At 44.0% G+C, this 19,331-nt stretch overlaps 1 protein-coding gene across 1 annotated transcript in view; it reads right to left on the bottom strand.

Annotated features, from left to right (window-relative positions):
* LOC126334818 (ribosomal protein S6 kinase alpha-5-like) overlaps window positions 1-19,331 on the bottom strand; it is a 389,839-nt gene that overhangs the window by 171,032 nt on the left and 199,476 nt on the right. Inside the window, exon 3 of the mRNA XM_049997461.1 lies at window positions 9,164-9,382. Coding sequence (XP_049853418.1) covers window positions 9,164-9,382 — 219 coding nt within the window. The remainder of the gene's footprint in view (window positions 1-9,163; window positions 9,383-19,331) is intronic.

Below are 19,331 nucleotides of genomic sequence, written 5' to 3'. Positions count from 1 at the left end.
TTTATCAGCCTAACCGATGTAGCCCACATCGGTAACTGTCTGCCGCTCCTGCGTTTCTTTCCCTCTTTAATCCATTCGGCTACAGTTACCAGTGGCGACCTGTCGCAATAAATGTCCAACCATTCTCAACCCTCCCTCCGTTTCATCATGTTTATAGTAGCTACGTTGAAGAGCCAAAGAAACTGTTACACCTGAATAATATCGTGTATGGCCCGCGTGAGCTCGCAGGAGTACCGCAACACGACGTGGCAGGAACTCGACTATTGTCTGAAGTAGTGCTGGAGGGAATTGACATCATGAATCCAGCAGAGCTGTCCCTAAATCACTAAGGGCACATGGGGATGAAGATCTCTTCTGAGCAGACGCAGCGCAGAGCAGCGTTTAATTAGTGTAAGAAGTCACCATACGATGTGTATGGAGTAGATATTGTGGAAGTACCTTGCTTTAAATTCTTCTGGGAAATGTAAGAGTGGCATCAGCCTTCCCGGCAACGAGATAAATGCGGTTGTTCCACCTTTAATCACTCCGAAAAAGTACCTTTAAATACATATCTGTTATAACTGATCATCAATGTCAACGATATGCGGGACATGCCATACAGTTGTATATACTAGGATAGTGCGAACGGTTGTAAGATTTTTGTTTTAAATATTGGTATTCCGGTTGCATTATTTTTATTTGTAGCTCACTGTTGCTGTTTAAGTTCACATAGTCATTTTATCAATTGTAGATAGTGGAGATGTGAACACTAGAAGATAGGAGTTCCAAATGGAAAAACCTGAACATTCCCGACATATTTCAGTAGAGAGGTGACATCAGCAGAGAGAAAATGGTTCAAATGGCTCTAAGTACTGTGGGACTTAACTTCTGAGGTCATCAGTCCCCTAGAACTTAGAACTACTTAAACCTAACTAGCCTAAGGACATCACACACATCCATGCCTGAGGCAGGATTCGAACATACGACCGTAGCGGTAGCGCTGTTCCAGACTGGAGCGCCTAGAACCGCTCGGCCACCCCGACCGGCTCAGCAGAGACAGCCAGACACGTTTGCGCCGTGTACGAGGAATGCCACTGGACAGAGCACGTCAAGAGAATGATATTCTAGTTTTAAGGAGGACTGTTTTGAATTAGTGACTTCGTGATCTGGTGAAGATCGTTTGAACGCATTAATCAGTAATGATCCTCAGTGTACTCGAGAACTGGCATGTGTGATGAATGGTGGTGATTTTACCATCGTGCGACATTTGCATGCAAAGGGGAAGGTTCAATAATCGGGTGTATGGGTACCGCATACTCTAAGCTAAAATCATAAATATCAGCAGGCGGCAATGTGTGCATCTCCGCTTGCTTGTCATCAGTTGGCTCGTGAACAACAACAACCATTTCTTACCTATATCGTTATTGGTGACAAGAAATGTTTTCTTTATGCTAACAGAAGGAAAAGAAAGGAATGGTTGAACCCAAACAAAGCAGCAACTCCCCGTACAAAGACCTGCGCTCATCAACAAAATATAATGACAGACATCTGATGGAGCAGCGGCGGTGAGGTGTACTACGAATTGCTCCCCTGAGGTGTAACCATCGCATCTGACATTTACTGTCAACAACTGAGACGTCTTGCAGACGCAGTCGAGGAACAGCGACCAGGAGGACTGCTTGAAGTGATGCTACACCACGATGACGCCCACCCGCTTTCTGCTAGCCTGACAAAAAACACTATACAGAATTTGGGAGTCATTCCGCACCCGCCTTATTCACCTGATTTTGCGCCCTCAGATTTTCGTTTAATCCGCTCTCTCTAACAACCATTAAGCAACTTCCCTTGCGGGTGAAAATGCGCTTCGAAAATCGCTCGACGATTTCTTCGCCTATAAATAGTGTGATTTCTACAGTCGCGGATTCAAAAAAATTACAGCAACTTTACTAGACTGTTGTAAACAGCGAAAGAGAATATATGATTGGGGACTTAAGTCCGTGTAATGTGCATATATGTATATTTTTGTGTTTATTAAACTTAGTCTAAGAACTTATACACTAGCCCAACAGCTAACAACTATCCTAATGGTACTTTCATTTTGATATGAACATCATATTACTTTCCCTCTGACGGTATCTCCAGTCTGGGATTTGGAATGTCTTGTTGGCTACAACTGTTCAGCCCAATTGTTGTTGCTGCTGCTTGTGGTTTAAGGTCATTTGTCTACTATCCGCAGATCCCTCCTCCCTAGCCTTGGCCCACCACCCCCAACACCTCCCCAACCCCAGGATGGAATCAGTGAACCTTATCTGTCTTCGGCTGGAATAAATTATATGTGCAAGTGCGTTAAAGCTCTCTGAATTGTTGCAGAGCGTGCATCTGAGGCGGGACATGGGTACCAACCCGGTATTCACGTAGTGGCATGCGGAAAACTGCCTAAAACTATTTCCAGACCCAGCGCACCACCTACGTCGTTAGCACGTGTACTACCACGATTCCGCCGGCGAGGCAGCAGAGCCGCCTACAGTGGCCGACCAACGTGTTAATATGCACCAGGCCGATTCGAACCAGGACCGGCGCGCCTCCCCGTCCCGGAAGCGAGCGTTTTAAAGCTCACGCCTATCCGTTCGAGTCATATAACCGTATAGCTGGTCCTACATTCAGTACGTGCGTGTTTTGTTTATTGATCAATTTGCGTCCAACAGTGTAGGGGCTTTCCCGGAAGTCCAGACTAACATAAAATTATTCCGGGACGGTGACGTCACAATGAGCTGTGCGTATGCTATTAGCAGAGCGTCCACGGCGAAGCAGATGCCGCATCTGGAGGTGGCCCAAGAAGAGGAGGAACGACACACAATGAACACAGCAAGGAGTGCTGCCAGATGACGGCCTAATCTGCCGCGATGACTGGCGGCGGGTCTGCAGCATGCCGGAGGCGGAAGTACCGCACCAACAGCCACAGGTGCTGCCACCGCCGCCGCCTCCGCCCCCGGCGCCCCCTAACGAGCGGCCTTCCGCCCACGCAGTTGGCCGGCCTTCTCACGACAGATGGCCCCACTGCCACGCGCTGGACGCTCGTCAGCAGTTCCTCCCTTGCCGAAAGCGCCTAGCTCCTCCCGTAATGGGCCCACTTATATCATGCGTATTTGTCAACAAACTGCTTTCTTGCTTATCCACGCACTCTGCACGCTGCCATTTCGTCTTTTTTTTGTAGGGTCCTGGCAAAACCTCACACTATGATTTCATTAGTAAATGAAAAAAAAAATACGATGGTTGGGTTGAGCCCGCCGATAACGGTCGTCGGTTTTGACTCATGACGTATCTGATTGGCATATGACGTGATACATGCGTAAGCAAGGAAGAGAACACCAACAATATTTATGTTCCGTCTACAGTGTAATGTAACATCAGTTTCAGAGTAAGGGCGACAGTGTATCCACGAGTTTATTAACGTAACGAACGTGATGTCTACAAAGTAATCAAGAGCCATGTTTAAGTGGCCGGCCCGGCTAGCCGCGCCGTCTGACGCGCTGCTCCTCGAGCGGGAAGGCGTACCGGTCCCCAGCACGAATCCGCCCGGCGGATTAGTGTCGTGTCCGGTGTGCCTGCCAGCCTGTGGATGGTTTTTAAGGCCTTAGTTACGCTATGTCGGCGAACGCTGCGCAAAGACTGTCTCCACGTACGCGTACACCTTAATTACTCTGCCATGCAAACCTGGGCGCGGGGGGTCCACTGGGGGCCGAACCGCACAATAACCCTGGGGGCGGCGGTGGGGTGGGTGGACTGCTGTGACCTGTTGTGGGGTTGTTCAATACACCAATGTTATAGCTTATCTGACACTTATGGGATATCTACGCGTGAGTTACGTTCCCCGTGGTGAAGCCGCTATGGATCAAAGCTGACGGGTGGTATCGGCCAGCTCAGTATTTCCCCACAGGGGTATCATTTCCTTAACTTCTAAGGCAAAGTAGTTTCGGTACTCACAACCCTGTTTCGGGGCAAGGATGGGAGTATCCAACTGGTTAGTTGCCAACGTCCTGGAGATGCATCTGGCGACTGGTTAGTTGCCAACGTCCTGGAGATGCATCTGGCGACTGGTAGGTCACAGAGACAGGGGTTATCGTGCACCGCCAAGACTATAGCTGGAATTTTTTCGTTGCGCATTATCTAACGACCTCTAGGTGAACGAAAACCTGGCCATGACCGTGGGGATACGAGGTGCAAAATTTGCTAGTTGAAGAGACGTGATACTTTAATGTGATGTGATGACAACGTTAGAGTCGTCGAGGAGAGAGAGAGAGAGAGAGAGAGAGAGAGAGAGAGAGAGAGAGAGAGAGAGACAGTTTTATGGGCGCTCGGCGCTCAGCGGTGGGGTTATCAGCGTCACGCCCAGTCAATAGCGTAGCGTCCGTTTTTGACCACAAAACTGGTGTATGTTTCACACGTGAAATCACTCTTCATTATCTCTAGCATTTCTTCTACTGTGGCCCAAGAGTCTGGTGCTTGATGATCCTTACCGACGATTCCTTTAGATCTTTCAGATAATCTGTCTCTCCTAGCCCAAAAAGGTCCCTACACAAAGTGGTTACGTTTCTCGGCAGGGAACTTAATCGATCAAAGTGACCTCCTCTGCTCCTTCCTGATGACGTATGGTCTCTACGAGCTCCGAGCTTACTCAGAGTTATTTGGTAACCATAACAATGCTTCAGCAAAAGTTAAGTAATTCATGTCACTATAATATGCATACATACAGCCAGTGCATGTCTTCCAACTACTTAACCACATCTGAAGAGTGTGTTTTAGGATGACTTCAAACTGTCTGGTAAAGGTAAAATTCATTACAATCATTTTTTAATGAAATCTTTTAGTTGTTTTCAGTCTCCCGATGACAACCCTAGTCAAGACCATCGGTGATAAATTTTTACTAAACTCCTGTTAAACTGGTGGCTATTATTTTCAGACCTTTTAGTTAGTACAGATTCGCAGTGATCTGATACAAGTGTAGTTGCCGACGTGTTTGGTAAAGATGGCATCATAAACATGACGAATGATGCGCTTTGGTCAGCAATAAAACGCAGTGGTAGATAGAACACGTACAGTGCATATTTGGTAAATTTAAACACATCAAATTGTTGACTACCAATGATTACAAAACTTATTCGATAAGTAATGTGCAAACTAAGGTGGAACTAGAAAAGATGCGGAAATTTGAGTAATCCGTGATAGAATAAACCTGAGCAGAGAGGAAATAAGTGGATAAAAATGAAGGCACGTAGAGCGTGGTGTATGTAGAGACTACTGCTTACTACGCTGCATGTAAAATGAGTAGAGTGTTGAAGAAATTGATACAGGATAGAAACAAATCGTGCGTTGCGTAAGGCCGAAGGGTATGCCCGTACTACTACGTACACATTTCTTCGATATCTGCTTCTAAAGAGTAGAAGCTAACATACTGTAACAGGAAGAAACTTTGGAAGGCAAATTATTTTTCAGAACCACGAGTAACTCGACTGCAGCGATAGAAATATTTGTACTTCTCTGTTCATATGGGTTGGGCAAAGTAAGAGGGGGGAGGGAGGGAGAGAGGAATATTAATAGGGACAGTGCGGCGCTGTTTTTAATTACCGTGTCCGGACAAACGGAAAGAAACAAGGGAGCCGTGGACCGGCGGACGACACTGCCGCCGGAAATGACACCGAAACGAGCTCCCAGCTTTTGATTTACGTCTGAAGCGATTAAAATGCATGAAACTCGTGGTGCACCGACAGATTGCATTATCGAGCCACCAGGCTGTAAATCAAGCTGTCCGCGACTCAATAAAATCATAGATCGGGACCTGGAAAATGCTGCTTGCATTCAGTTTTGCCAGTACTGATGACGCCGTCGCGGTTGAAACAGTTGTTGCGTTAATCACGTCACTCTTTGAGGGGGGACAAGGCGCAATTTCAACAGCTTCTGTGTTTTGCCTTCCGGCAGAACTAGCGTTCTGTAACCTGTACGTTAATTAACTTATTCAGTCGAGCGTTGAACGCAGTTTTGGTGCATTAGATTTGCAAACTCGAGAGATTAATCGCTCACGCGTTATTATTCGGGTAGCTGAATGTTTTGCCCACGTGGAATTATACTATGTTACATACTTACATCCTGTACGTCCAGGTGGCGCAGTGGTTGACACACTTTATTCACATTCTGGATTATGGCTGTTCAAATCCCTGTCCGGCTATTCAAATTTAGATGTTCTGTGGTTTTGGTAAATCACATGACACGTATTCCCGGATGGTTCCTGCCGAAAGGACACCGGAATTTCCTTTCCCACTGAACCTTCAAGTCCCAGTTCGTATTCTGTTCCTAAGGACGCCTTCGTCAACGGAATGTTAAACCGTGCTCCTCGATCGCTCGGTCCTTCGTTGAGTCGTTAGTTCCTTAATAGGCTCCTTCCAAACAAGGACCATAAAAAAAGTTTTAGAACATCCGATCGCTGCACCCTTCAGTTGTGACAATGGCACCCTTCAGTTGTGACAATGGCACACTTGGTCTACGAGAATGCACGTCCGATGTACGAAGGAATAGGAAGACCATTCAAAATTAAAGTAGAAGTAAGTACTGAAGTTTCGTTCGTCTCCATTATTTTTGACGCAGAATTGTATTTACGGTTTCTTAGCTGAGAAAGAATTTGTTCTTTAACAGAAGTTGCATAGCTACACTATTTACATTTAATATATTAATATTTTTTGCTCCTTTTTTCGTGGTTACAACGCCATTTTCATCAGCTGAGCTGCTTGGCTCTAGGCATAAATCAGCACTAGCGAAAGCGGATCTAGCCACGAAACTATTCTCGAAAAAGAAAATTTAAATATATAAAACATGAACAGTGTGTATCTGAGGGACTTTTGTTTCCAAAATAAATACTGAAGTGATGAAAATGGCATTTAAGAAGTAGTGTTGTGACTAATAATGCAAAAATTAAAACAAAATCACGGTTCGGCTACCTCATAATCAAAACAGAGCGCGAACTACCGTGGATTAAAATTCAGGTAAAAACACCACGTAGTAGTTAGTTTTAGATTTTATCTAGTTTTACATTCTCTGAAACGGCTATTTTTGGCTGAACAATTTATGTAAATAAAGCGAACCAGAACTCCACTTCCAACGGTATTAGTATGGGAAAAAGAAAGAGTACGCACTGAACGAGGGTTATAAAACGCATACACTGTGGGCTGTGAGCACTTTTTCATTTTCACCACTGTGAAATATATCTCTTGCACTGAGCAAGAGATCATAGCTCTTACGGTACGCACATTGCAGTCATTGTTTGTTGGAGACTTTTCTCTTGTTTGCGTCCATACTATCACTCGTGGAAGTCTGTCGATGCAGTTCTGGTTTACCCTGTAGAATTTCACTTAGACCAATATGGAGATTGAAATAACTTACTGAAACTACCAGCCAAAGGTAATTTAAGAAGTAGTTATCGAGGAGCGTGACAAATCCCACATGAACTACGCTCAGTTTTGCGGGATTCATGTTTATTTGTTTACTGACTGTGTGATACATCCCCTCGATTAGACGCCCTGCTTGTTTTTCGCGTGTTAAAAGATATATTGATGGACCTGTCCGCCTGAAAACAGCTATATATCCGAAAACGGTAAATAGTGGTTTGTTTACATTCGCAGTCTCGTGGAGACAAGTATAATCTTACAGGCAACTCTAAGTAATCTTCGTCCCGAAGTGAGAAACTACAAGGCAGTCAAATAAAAAACGAGACAGATGCGAAAAAAGGATGTATACTGTTTATCACTTCAAAAATGGTCATAACTGTTAATACATTTATCACGCTGTGAGGGGAGACGCTGAATGCCTTCACGCAAAAATGGTTGCAACTGCCTACGCAGCCATGACTGTACCCAAGCGAGAACCACCTCGTCCGAAGCAAATCTACGTACTCCAAAACAAGAGTAATGGAATATAGTCGAATTAAATCGGGTGATGCTGCGGGAATTAGATTAGGAAATGAGACGCTAAAAGTAGTAAATAAGTATTGCTATTAGGGGACGAAAATAACTGATCATGGTCGAAGTAGAGAGGATGTAAAATGTACACTGGCAATGGCAAGGAAAGCATTTCTGAAGAAGAGAAATTTGTTAACATCGAGTATAGATTTAAGAGTCAGGAAGTCGTTTCTGGAAGTATTTGTTTGGAGTGTAGCCATGAATGGAAGTGAAACATGGACGATAAATAGTTTCGACAAGAAGAGAATAGAAGCTTTCGAAATGTGGTGTTACAGAAGAATGTTGATTATATTGGTAGATCACGTAACTAATTAGGAGGTATTGAATAGAATTGAGGGAGAAGAGGGGTTCGTGGCACAACTTGACTAGAAGAAGTGATCGGTTGGTAGGGCATGTTCTGAAGCACCAACGGGATCACCAATTTAGTATTAGCAGGCAGCGTGGAGGGTAAAAATCGCAGAGGGAGACCAACAGATGAATACACTAAGCAGATTCGGAAGGACGTCGGTTGCAGTAGGTACTGGGAGATGAAGCTCTCACCGGATATGTGTAGCTTGGAGAGCTGCATCAAACCAGTCTCTGGACTGAAGACAACAACAACAACAACAACAACAACAACAACAACAACAACAACACCAACATGTTACCCAAGATTGTTAGGTAAGCTGCAGCGATTTCGCTGAGAAGCCCTAACACATCCTCCATTCATTCGCGATGTTTGGCCATGCGATTTCCGTATTTTTGGAAGCCTGAAGAAAGGCATTAGTGGCAGTTTGGAGGAAGAGGTGCACGCTTGAGTACAATCGAGGTTCCGTAGGGCAACCGCAAACATTTTTCCATGAAGGCATTGACAGTGTTGCCTCATACTGGGATTAATGCATTAACAGTTATGACGATCACTTTTGAAATAATGAACCGTTTTCCTGTGTCTCTTTTTCATTTGATTGCCCTTTATAATTTCCAATACCGACAATTACGACTAATTGCTAAAGAGGATTTCGATATGAGCTTTCAGGAGAACAAACACTCTGTCAGCACACAAATGCTGGTCCAAACATCCTTGTTATCTCGCCGGCGTATCCTGCTCACGTGGCCTCCACAGAGGAGATCGTAGAATCGACGTTAAGCCGACGAACAAAACAGGCACGCTTTGCGGCTAGAGCGTCAGCGTCACTCACCTAGTATGAGGTGCAGCTTGGCCTCGGTCTGGAAGGCGTAGTGCAGCGTGACGAGGAAGGGAGACTGGCGCACCGCCTCCAGCACCTGGCGCTCGGTGCGCGTGTGCTCCGTCGTCTTCTTCTTCTGGATAATGGTCGCCTTCTTCAGCACCTTCATCGCGTACAACCTGCCGTCGTCGGGACCGCCGCGTTTCCGCACCAGGAACACTTTGCCGTACGCTGCAACAGGCGCAAGGGGGAGAAAGCCGTCATTTCACTGAGAAAGCTGTACAAGTCCGCACATAAGAAAACCATTTCTAAATTTTAAGGAGGAAAGTTCATCCTCAGCACTACAAGTTACTTAATTATTTGACAGCGAGTGGGTTGGGCTGCTCTCGCCACCAGGGCACCAATGGCAGACAGCCGTTGTCGGTTCCTACTCTGTCGCCATTTTTTTATTCCGCAAAATGCTGTACCTGCTAGTTACCCAACGGGAAAATTTTCCATACAAAAATTATTGTCTGGTTCAAGGGAGCAAGGGGGGGGGGGGGGGGGTGGTGACCGATCTCAGACTAAATGAAATTAAGAACATATTTCTGACATCCTGTAACACTTTTTTTCATTTCGTTTAGCCAATAATTTAAAGATCTTTTCCTAGGATGTTAATAAAGGTTACAAATGTTTTCATGTGAAAAGATAAATTCTTCCATATCACTCGCAAATGACGGTTTCAACAATAAAAATCAAAGTACTAATCATAATAAACACCGTCCGGATCACAACTTTTTATTTACCGATAGCCGACTTCAATCCGCGTTACAAATCTCTTTCAGGTATAGACTGGAACGAAGGTACAATAACAATAATGACTTCACAGACGTGTGATATTACAAACACTTGTCTCATAGGTAGAAGAAATGACAAAACATCACGAACCCTCACACGCCTAGCGCCGCGATGTATAGTTCGCCAACGTTATATGAAAGTATAACATGAACAACAAGGATGTGGTGCGGAATTTTTTTCGTGTGGCCGCTTAACATGACCGTAAGTCATAGATGAGTACATTAAACAGTGTAAAACCACTTTGAATGAGAGAGCGGTTCTAGGCGCTACAGTCGAACTGCGCGACTGCTACGGTCGCAGGTTCGAATCCTGCCTCGGGTATGGATGTGTGTGAAGTCCTTAGGTTAGTTACGTTTAAGTAGTTCTAAGTTCTAGGGGACTGATGACCTCAGTAGTGAAGTCCCATAGTGCTCAGAGCCATTTGAACCATTTTTTAAAACCACTTTCCTATATTAATAAAAATTATAAAAATTCACATTTAAAGTATAGGGTAACAAACAAAAACGAATGTTAGAATCTTACATTTTCGTTCTTTATTACATATTTTAAAAAGCTAGTGAAAAATTACCGAATTGTATCTGAGACTAAGAAATTTGCTTTCATTTTAATGAACTAAAAGAGGAATACACTGAGGACGCTTACTGTAAGTTAAAAACCGGGAAGAAAATGAGTCTATAAAGTTACATAACTAGATTCATCTTTCTTCTGCCTTCTTTAACTTACAAGGGTCCTCCAAGTTTTTCATTAAAATCGACGCAAATTTCTTTAAGCTGTATATATGTTCGGTAATTTTGCACTGGCTCTTTAAAATACAGTATGTAAACGAGAACGAAAATGTACGGTGCATAGCGTCCAGTCAGTATTGCTTTTTTTGTTTTGTTGATATATTACGTAGCGCAACATTCACGCTGATATTTAGTAAATTAAAGTGTCCCGCGAGTCTTAGCTACTGTTAATTCTTTCATTTGTATATGGAGATACAGTTTTACAGTCTTTTAATGTATTCATCTGTGACTATTTATATTACGCGACTACACGAAATTTTTTTTCCCACCACATCCTCGTTTTTATGTAGGTCGATGAAATACAATTTGTTGCGCCAGCTGTATGGGAGTTCGTAATACGCTGTTACTTCTACTACCCAAGAGACAGGTGTTCGTAATACCACCACTTCCGCCAAATTGTAATGGTTATTGCTTTCTGTTCAAACCTACATATGAAGATGATTAGCAGACCAGACTGAAACCTTTGCGGGTAAATAGAAGTTGTTATACATGCCAGCAGTTACGAAATAATGACTTACAAAGAAAAATTAATGAGCTACCCGAAACGGATGGTAAGTTAGAAATTTAGTAATTCATTGAAGCCGAAGGAAGTTTAAACATGATAGGAAAGATTAAAAACGAGTTGTAGATTCCCACCACCAGAGTCCGACAGAAGGCGACACACATCAGAAGGACATCGAGCCAAGACTCACTGTGGGCTCGTGTGATTACTAAGCTATGTGCCTACTTATACTATACATGTTTTACTCGGCTCTAGGTACAATAACCTGTCACAGCTGACGTACTAGGTGATTTGGTCAAGGAAGTTTATTGTTGCTTCGATCACTTTCTCTGTCTTGCTCTGAGGTGTCAGGCATGTTGATTATCTCCTCGGTCTCATCTGAAGTATATTCTGTCGTTCTTTTATGTATCGATAGTGCACGACTTTTGAAATCTAGTCTGCCCTGCTATCGATTTCTTTTCACGCAGTTTCGTCTGTAACAGCACTGTGAGAGTCCTCATATGTATGCAGGAACCGTCTGTCATGTGTGAGAACTGTGCAGTGCTCTGGGAACATCTCCCCTCACCAGTACGTCTTTCCCTTTCACTGACATGTCTGCGATATAAATGCAATGGGTAAGAGAAATGTTCAGTAAGTGAGAGGACACCGCCTCCGCTGGTACCGATGTGTCTCGTTTCCTAGCCGTCACCTGATGTTGGTGAACACGGTATGAACTCTCCGACCCTGTACAAGGTATGAACTCTCCGACCCTGTACAAGGTATGAACTCTCCGACCCTGCTGTCTGACCGCTATCTGATAAACACTATAGGCACAGATGACAAATGTGAATTTCAGAACTTTTATGCGGTTTCTGTAAGAAATGTACACTCTCCACGGAGAGGTTCAGTGGCTGCTTGTATATGGTATTTGTGTCGATACTGTCTCAACTTCAGGCCTCAATCAGCAGATGCCAACTAATTTAAATCACACTACACTTGTTCCAATGTCTTAACTGATACTGCTGCTATTTAAAGCACCTCGCCGCCTCCCAAGCAGTAGTACTCAAGGAGATCGTCTCACGTAAGTGATTCGAGGGGACTAATGCTGATAGTGGACGAAATTGCATGTGCCGGCACCTGAAGTCCATTATACAAAAGGGCATCAGCTTCACGTATCACAACTAAACTATATTTCTTTTGCTCTCTTCTGAATCCCGTCCAGCTGCGAAACCTGAACACTGTTGGTGAAACAAACTGCGTGGAACGGATGATTACGTCTTTTTAGAAATGGCTTACGAGAAGATATTTTGAAAGAAACAAACACGTGACGAAAATTCATAGATAGTACTCAGAGAAAATATTTTGGACAATTAAGCAGCCGTAACAAATTTTTAACAAATATATTCCAAGGACAATGTTTCGGAATGAGAACAGAGTGGAGGCAAAAGATTGTGAAATACCTGTTATACGCAACTAACTGTCCATTATCAAGAAATGGAGAGAAAAGCGGCTTCAGAGGCAAGACACAGCCTTTTGAAGTAAGCTGCTTGATTGATTTCTATTCTGAGTAGTCCACCGCGTGTATCAGTTACAGGTTTTTGTCGCTGTCGCTTCAGAGACTGTGCTCCACAATAGGGTGGCAAAATTACTGAAAATAGGACAAGTTGGAAGCTTCTCAGCAAGAAAATAAATCTAGCGGCGTGGCTCACAGCCCTAAGCGGCTTGAGTATCAGTAAAGCTGCTTATTCATCTCAGCAGATTCTGATTTTAACCTCGCAGCTGGTCTTTTCGCCAAACGAAAATACGTCGTGCTCTTCGTTTGGTAAGGTCTCAGATATTCCTTCCATCTTTTGTAATGTTTATTTTAGTGAACAAAAGCTTAAAAATCTGGAATTCAGTTACATTTTGGTACTTACTTAACCGCGGTTCTGGATCGATCGATGAAGCTATTCGCGAACTCGGGTCAAATAAAAAAAAAAATGAAACAACGAGTAAAACCTTTTGCAGTCGAGTTATTCTTGTCTCTGGTAAGAGAACAAAAGGTCACGGAACAAAGACGCTAGAAGCATGCTGTATCTCATCAAGTAGACCCAAAAATGTAGCGTCGTCGTTCTAGAAATGTATTTCGATGCTTGGGGTTGTAAGTGCGTCTGAATGTCAAGTCCACGAATAAACGCTTTCGTTAAAGATAACCTTTCTTGGAGTGTAAACTATCTTGAGCCAGTTTTCTTTTAGCCTCACAGGCACGTTTCACATTTATCTTTCGGCATCTGGCCACTGTCAAGTCCACTTCACAACACCAGAGAGTTCGCGAAGATATACATGGCATAAGCCAGTGTCAAAACTACATTTGATGCTGTAATATTTAAAAAAAGAAAAATATAAATTTGTTATCAAGACAGTTCAATGTAGAGTTCACTGAACCTATACAAGATTTTCGAGATGGTTTCCATGCTGTTCTATGCAACACTGCATCTTTTCAACACAGATTTTCAAATTGTTTCGCAAATCACCAGGGTTCATTTAGGAAATCCTTTAGCTCCATACTGCTTGGGTACTCCACGTTGTTTCTGTATCATCTTTTCCTTAAGCGGCTGTATATATTGAAAAAGTGGACTGTTTTCCAGCCCTAACAACACTTCTTGCAGCATATATTCCCAGTTTACAGAGCTGACAGTACAGTTAATAAAATAAGTTCGGATTAGTCCAATTAATTTTCCCTGCCTATACACTCATACCAGTACAGTTTAACTGTGTATCCATCGCCACATTGGGATTCACAGAATCCCAGTAGACACAGTTACGTCTGTTCTCTCTGCTACTCACACTAAAAAGTCGCTTCGTCGTCCCAGATCATGCTTTTGCAAACTTTTGAATTGGCTTCTTGTCGGATTATATGCAACTTGCGGAAACCCATACGTCTGTCCGAATGATATTCGTTTAGGCTTTGAGGTCTGAATATCAGCTCTTTCTGAATCGTTCATAGGCCTTTTCTTGGTGTTGCGTACAGTTTGAACGCTTGTCTTTAAGATTTCGTGGGTGATTGGACAAAACAATGGGCGGCAAACATCAAGATTCTTTTCTGTAGTAACAGATTTTGACCTATGACTGAGGTAGCTCCGCTACCGATGCAGTGTCTTCAAATCTTAAATTTGAGATTATCATGTCGTGATGGAGGTTGTAAAACGTTCCACTAACAACTCACGAATACCAGTGTAACTATGATCAATTTTGCACCATATGTGCTGTTGTGTAGTTATCTAGCTAGTCTGTGTGTCTCACGTAACAACACACAGCATACCTCGAACTCCTAGCGACAACTGTCTTACAGCTCACAACGTATTTACTATTTCAAATGGTTCAAATGGCTCTGAGCACTATGGGACTTAACAGCTGTGGTCATCAGTCCCCTAGAACTTAGAACTACTTAAACCTAACTAACCTAAGGACATCACACACATCCATGCCCGAAGCAGGATTCGAACCTGCGACCGTAGCAGTCGCTACTATTTCACACACGATCTCTAAGGAATATATTAAACGAGAACCAGCACAAGTCTGAAATTGCGTCACTTCTCTTCTTAAGGAAACACAAAGACTGCGATTTCACCGCACGTTAACATCGATAACGCACAGGTCGGAGTTCAGTTGGACGTTATCTGCTGTGACTCGATGAGATCTTCAGGCAGTTTTCTGACAAGCGTGTGTGTCAGAAAGTTAACCCGATGTGCCGACATGACAGAGAGAACACGCGAGAAGTTTCTGTTCCCAATGCTGGAACCGCGGTCGTAACTGGAAACGCGCTGCGAAGGAGCACCTGTGTCGTGCATGGCCGGCCTTGGCGGACATGGTCGCAGGAAGACTCGGCTCTGTGTGTCTGATTCTTTGTACCTGGCGGGGTCATCTGTTCGTCACGCAAGCTGCGGCCGAAGCCGAGGAGGCAGTCGTCGTCACTTATCGATCTCTATCGCAGCTGTGTCTGCTATCTCAGGAAGTCCGACCTCTAATCAACAGCTGTAGCACGCGATCTCCTCATGGGCTTGAAGAGTCTCATCCAACAAACTGATATAGTGGGCTCAACAAACACTTCAGTCATCCCTGATGCTGTGAGTCTTAAACGGTGGTACCGCACACATTCTTTGAAGGCACTTGAGACATCGCCAAAACAATGTGACGATAGGCGTGATTCTGCATAGAAAAAGGCGAACTTCATAAACGTTGCTAACAAGAACAGCTGAGTTGTTTATTCGTATGCGGCGAACCACCACACCGTCGTGACTCAGGAGGCTGTCGGAGACGGTGAACTCGAGCTAAGACGTCTCCTGCATTATTTACTTCGCGCTAAGCTTTACAACTTACGTAATTTGAATGTCACATTTCCTGTTGTGGCAGTGCTCACGTTTATGAACTTCGCTTTCGTGTAAAATGGTGTGGAGTGCTGATGCAACGCTGGCAAAAAATCTGTTTTGGAGACTCGTATTAGGTATTTCCAGGCGTCAGCGCATGATCTGCTGCTACAGGGTGATGTTTAGTACTTAGTTGGCGACAGCTCGTGTGTTCGTTGAGCCGAGTGCTAATGCAGTAGCAGACTATGCTCTTCTGCAAGAACCATCCCTGTGTTCGCCCGAGTTGATTTAAAGGAATCATTAAAAACCTAATGAAATTGGGTGGACTGGGATCTGAAATTCGCAACACGTAAATTCTAGATTGTTTGGCAGTCAAGGCTATTCACGCGAAATCTTACAGTTTTCTTGTCGGCCGTTTCGCCGTTGTTTTGCAACCTTGGCGGATGTGAACTTTTCAGGATATTGTCGAAATAGGATACGCGACCTTTTCCCTGTCGCGTCGTTGTTCAGTACTTAATGAACTACAGAAAGGGCAAGTCCCATCACCCAGCACTATGTAGACATATTAAACCAAAACTGAAATGAGCTATGGCAAAACGAAGAAGAGAGCAGACAAAACTTAAAGCGTTTTCCGTGCTATGCTTAAATGTTATCGTTAGTTTAAAAATATTTTCTGCAATTGGAGCTCGTTGCTATATCCCGTCAGCCCCAAAGGATGCAAGAATGGATTAATAATAATAATTTTTAAAAAACCAGAAAAGTTAAGATGGTGGTGTTCGTGCTTCAGGTATCCTTCATAGCGTCCCTCTACTTGACTGCAACGCACATGACAACAATATGAAACTGTTGAAACGTCCCCTTAGAACAATTATACAAGACTGTGCTTAAACTGACACACAGTATTTTTTTAGCGCAACGCAATCTGACTTTCAATAATCCATACAAAAGAATGGCCCTGACTAACAATAACCTATGCCTTTCACAAATCACCTACCTCACCAAAAATCTTCGTTACTCGAACTACTGCAATACAGCGAGCGCCACTACTGCCAACTAAATAAGAGATTCAAACTACGGAAGGCACTAACTACTGATAGGGATAGTTAGCAAATGAATGATTTTGATAGAGAAAAAACAATGTATTTACCTTAATAGTGTTGAAATATCATAATATACATAGCAGTTCATGACATCCAGTCTTACAAATTTCAAAACTCCGCCATCTCTCCCCCCACATCCACCACTGCTGGCGGCTCACCTCCAACTGCGCAACGCTGTGCGCTGTTAACAGCCAACAACCCAACACTACAATGGCGAATATTACAACAATGCCACCCAGCCACAGACTACAGACTGCACACAACACAGCCAGTGATTTTCATATAGAGCGCTACATGGCGTTACCAATATAAAAACCTTAACAGCCTACTTACACTGTCAGAAAAGTCAGTCTTTGGGATGTTGTTTAACTCGTGCGACACGTTTGCACATTCGTCGGTCCTGGAGAGCCATTACAGACCAGTTCTGCACTTTGTCATTTTGTGGTTGGTTCGTATTAATAATACCAGTCTCATCGCCCCTGAAGATTTTTCCAGAAAAAGAACAGTTCACTTTTCAATTTCAATCAAGTCGCGGCAGGCGCCCACAGGTCATCGTTTTCGTTCGGTAGTCAAGGTGTGCTTTGCACACACTTCTCTGTGCTTCAAAAGCCACTAGAGAATGTCTTGAACCCTTAATTTAGACCTGTTGCTCCATCGTGATTTGCGACGCAACAACATTGACACACTACGCTCGCACAACCGCTACTTAACATTACCTGTCCCCAACTGATAGGTCGAATGCAGATCTGTTGTTTGCTGTTGTTAGTTCAAGCTACCAGCGTAATTACTGCACCGATATCACTTATACGCCAGGGATAACATCTACGTCAGAACTTTTTCAGCAGACGGTGTATACTTTTTTCTTTAAACGTTCTGCGTCATCTTTCTGTCAGCTAGCGAACTGAAAATGATAATTGGCTGGCCTTCTCTACACACCTACAGTATCGTTTCCGACGTATACCGGTAAGTGGCCAAGGGTAAAATCACAGGACTTCTACCATTTATATACCGGGTGATCAAAAAGTCAGTATAAATTTGAAAACTTAATAAACCACGGAATAATGTGGATAGAGAGGTAAAAATTGACACACCTGCTTGGAATGACATGGGGTTTTATAAAAACAAAAAAACAAAAAAAAAACACCTCATATTGCTAGACGCGTGAAAGATCTCTTGCGCACGTCGTTTGGTGATGATCGTGTGCTCAGCCGCCACTTTCGTCATGCTTGGCCTCCCGGGCCCCCAGACCTCAGCTCGTGCGATTATTGGCTTTGGGGGTTACCTGAAGTCGCAAGTGTATCGTGATCGACCGACATCTCTAGGGATGCTGAAAGACAACATCCGATGCCAGTGCCTCACCATAACTCCGGACATGCTTTACAGTGCTGTTCATAACATTATTCCTCGACTGCAGTGTAAGTAGGCTGTTTAGGTTTTTTTATTGGTAACACCGCTGCCACGTAGCGTTCTGTATGAAAATCACTGGCTGTGCCGTGTGCAGTCTGTGGCTGGTTGGCATTGTTGTAATACTCGCCATTGTAGTGTTGGGCAGCGGCAGCTGGATGCTAACAGCGCGTAGCGTTGCGCAGTTGGAGGTGAGCCGCCAGCAGTGGTGGACGTGGGTAGAGAGATGGCGGAGTTTTGAAATTTGTAAGAATTGGTGTCACGAACTGATTTATATATTTTGAATATTAAGGTAAATACATTGTCTGTTCTGTATTAAAATCTTTCATTTGCTAACTATGCCTGTCAGTAGTTAGTGCCTTCAGTAGTTTGAATATTTTATTTAGCTGGCAGTAGTGGCGCTCGCTGTTCCTCGACTACAGGTATTGTTGAGGAATGATGGTGGACATTTTGAGCATTTCCTGTAAAGATCATCATCTTTGCTTTGTCTTAACTAATTATTGCTATTCTGATCAGATGAAGCGCCACCTGTCTGACATTTTTAGAACGTTTGTATTTTTTTGTTTCTAATAAAACCCCATGTCATTCCAAGCATGTGTATCAATTTATACCTCTCTATCTACGTTATTCCGTGATTTATTCAGTTTTCAAATTTATACTGACTTTTTGATCGCCCGGTAGTTCGAATACAGGCGGTTAGGGCAGCTTTGGACAAGTTGCGGAGTTCATGTGAGTCGGAGTGAAGCACTTGATTAAACACATCCCAGTCCTCACTCCCTGTCGTGCTCAGCTGAAGCCTGTCACGATTACGGATTAAACAAGAGAAGCGCCGTCGTCTACCACCCTTGTGCGAGCTACATCCCTCAGGAGTGGCTGCCAACGCTCGCATCCGGCAGGTGAAGGGCGCAGTGGAACGCCGGCCGCTGGCTGTCTTGCTGGGTGAATCACGGCAGCGCCAGCGGCAGCCAACCGGAAGCCTTAAGTGGGCTAAGCGCCTCACGACACACAAGCTGCCCACGCTGCGCTACGTTCTGTGCTGTTCTCAGACCTTACGTATGCGCTGCTACTCACACCGCGAAGCTTTCCTCTCCCTTTTTCGAAGCAGATAGGTGATCGACACTATCTCAGTACTCTGGCAGGAGAACATGTGATGATCCAGAGTGAGCTTTAGGGGACCACACCGTGGTTCGGGTCGAAAAAAAATCGGTATTCTGTTTTCATCATATT

This window comes from Schistocerca gregaria, chromosome 2 (assembly GCF_023897955.1).
Source record: "Schistocerca gregaria isolate iqSchGreg1 chromosome 2, iqSchGreg1.2, whole genome shotgun sequence".
Taxonomy (NCBI): domain Eukaryota; kingdom Metazoa; phylum Arthropoda; class Insecta; order Orthoptera; family Acrididae; genus Schistocerca; species Schistocerca gregaria.
This window is presented reverse-complemented; position numbering and strand designations above follow the sequence as displayed.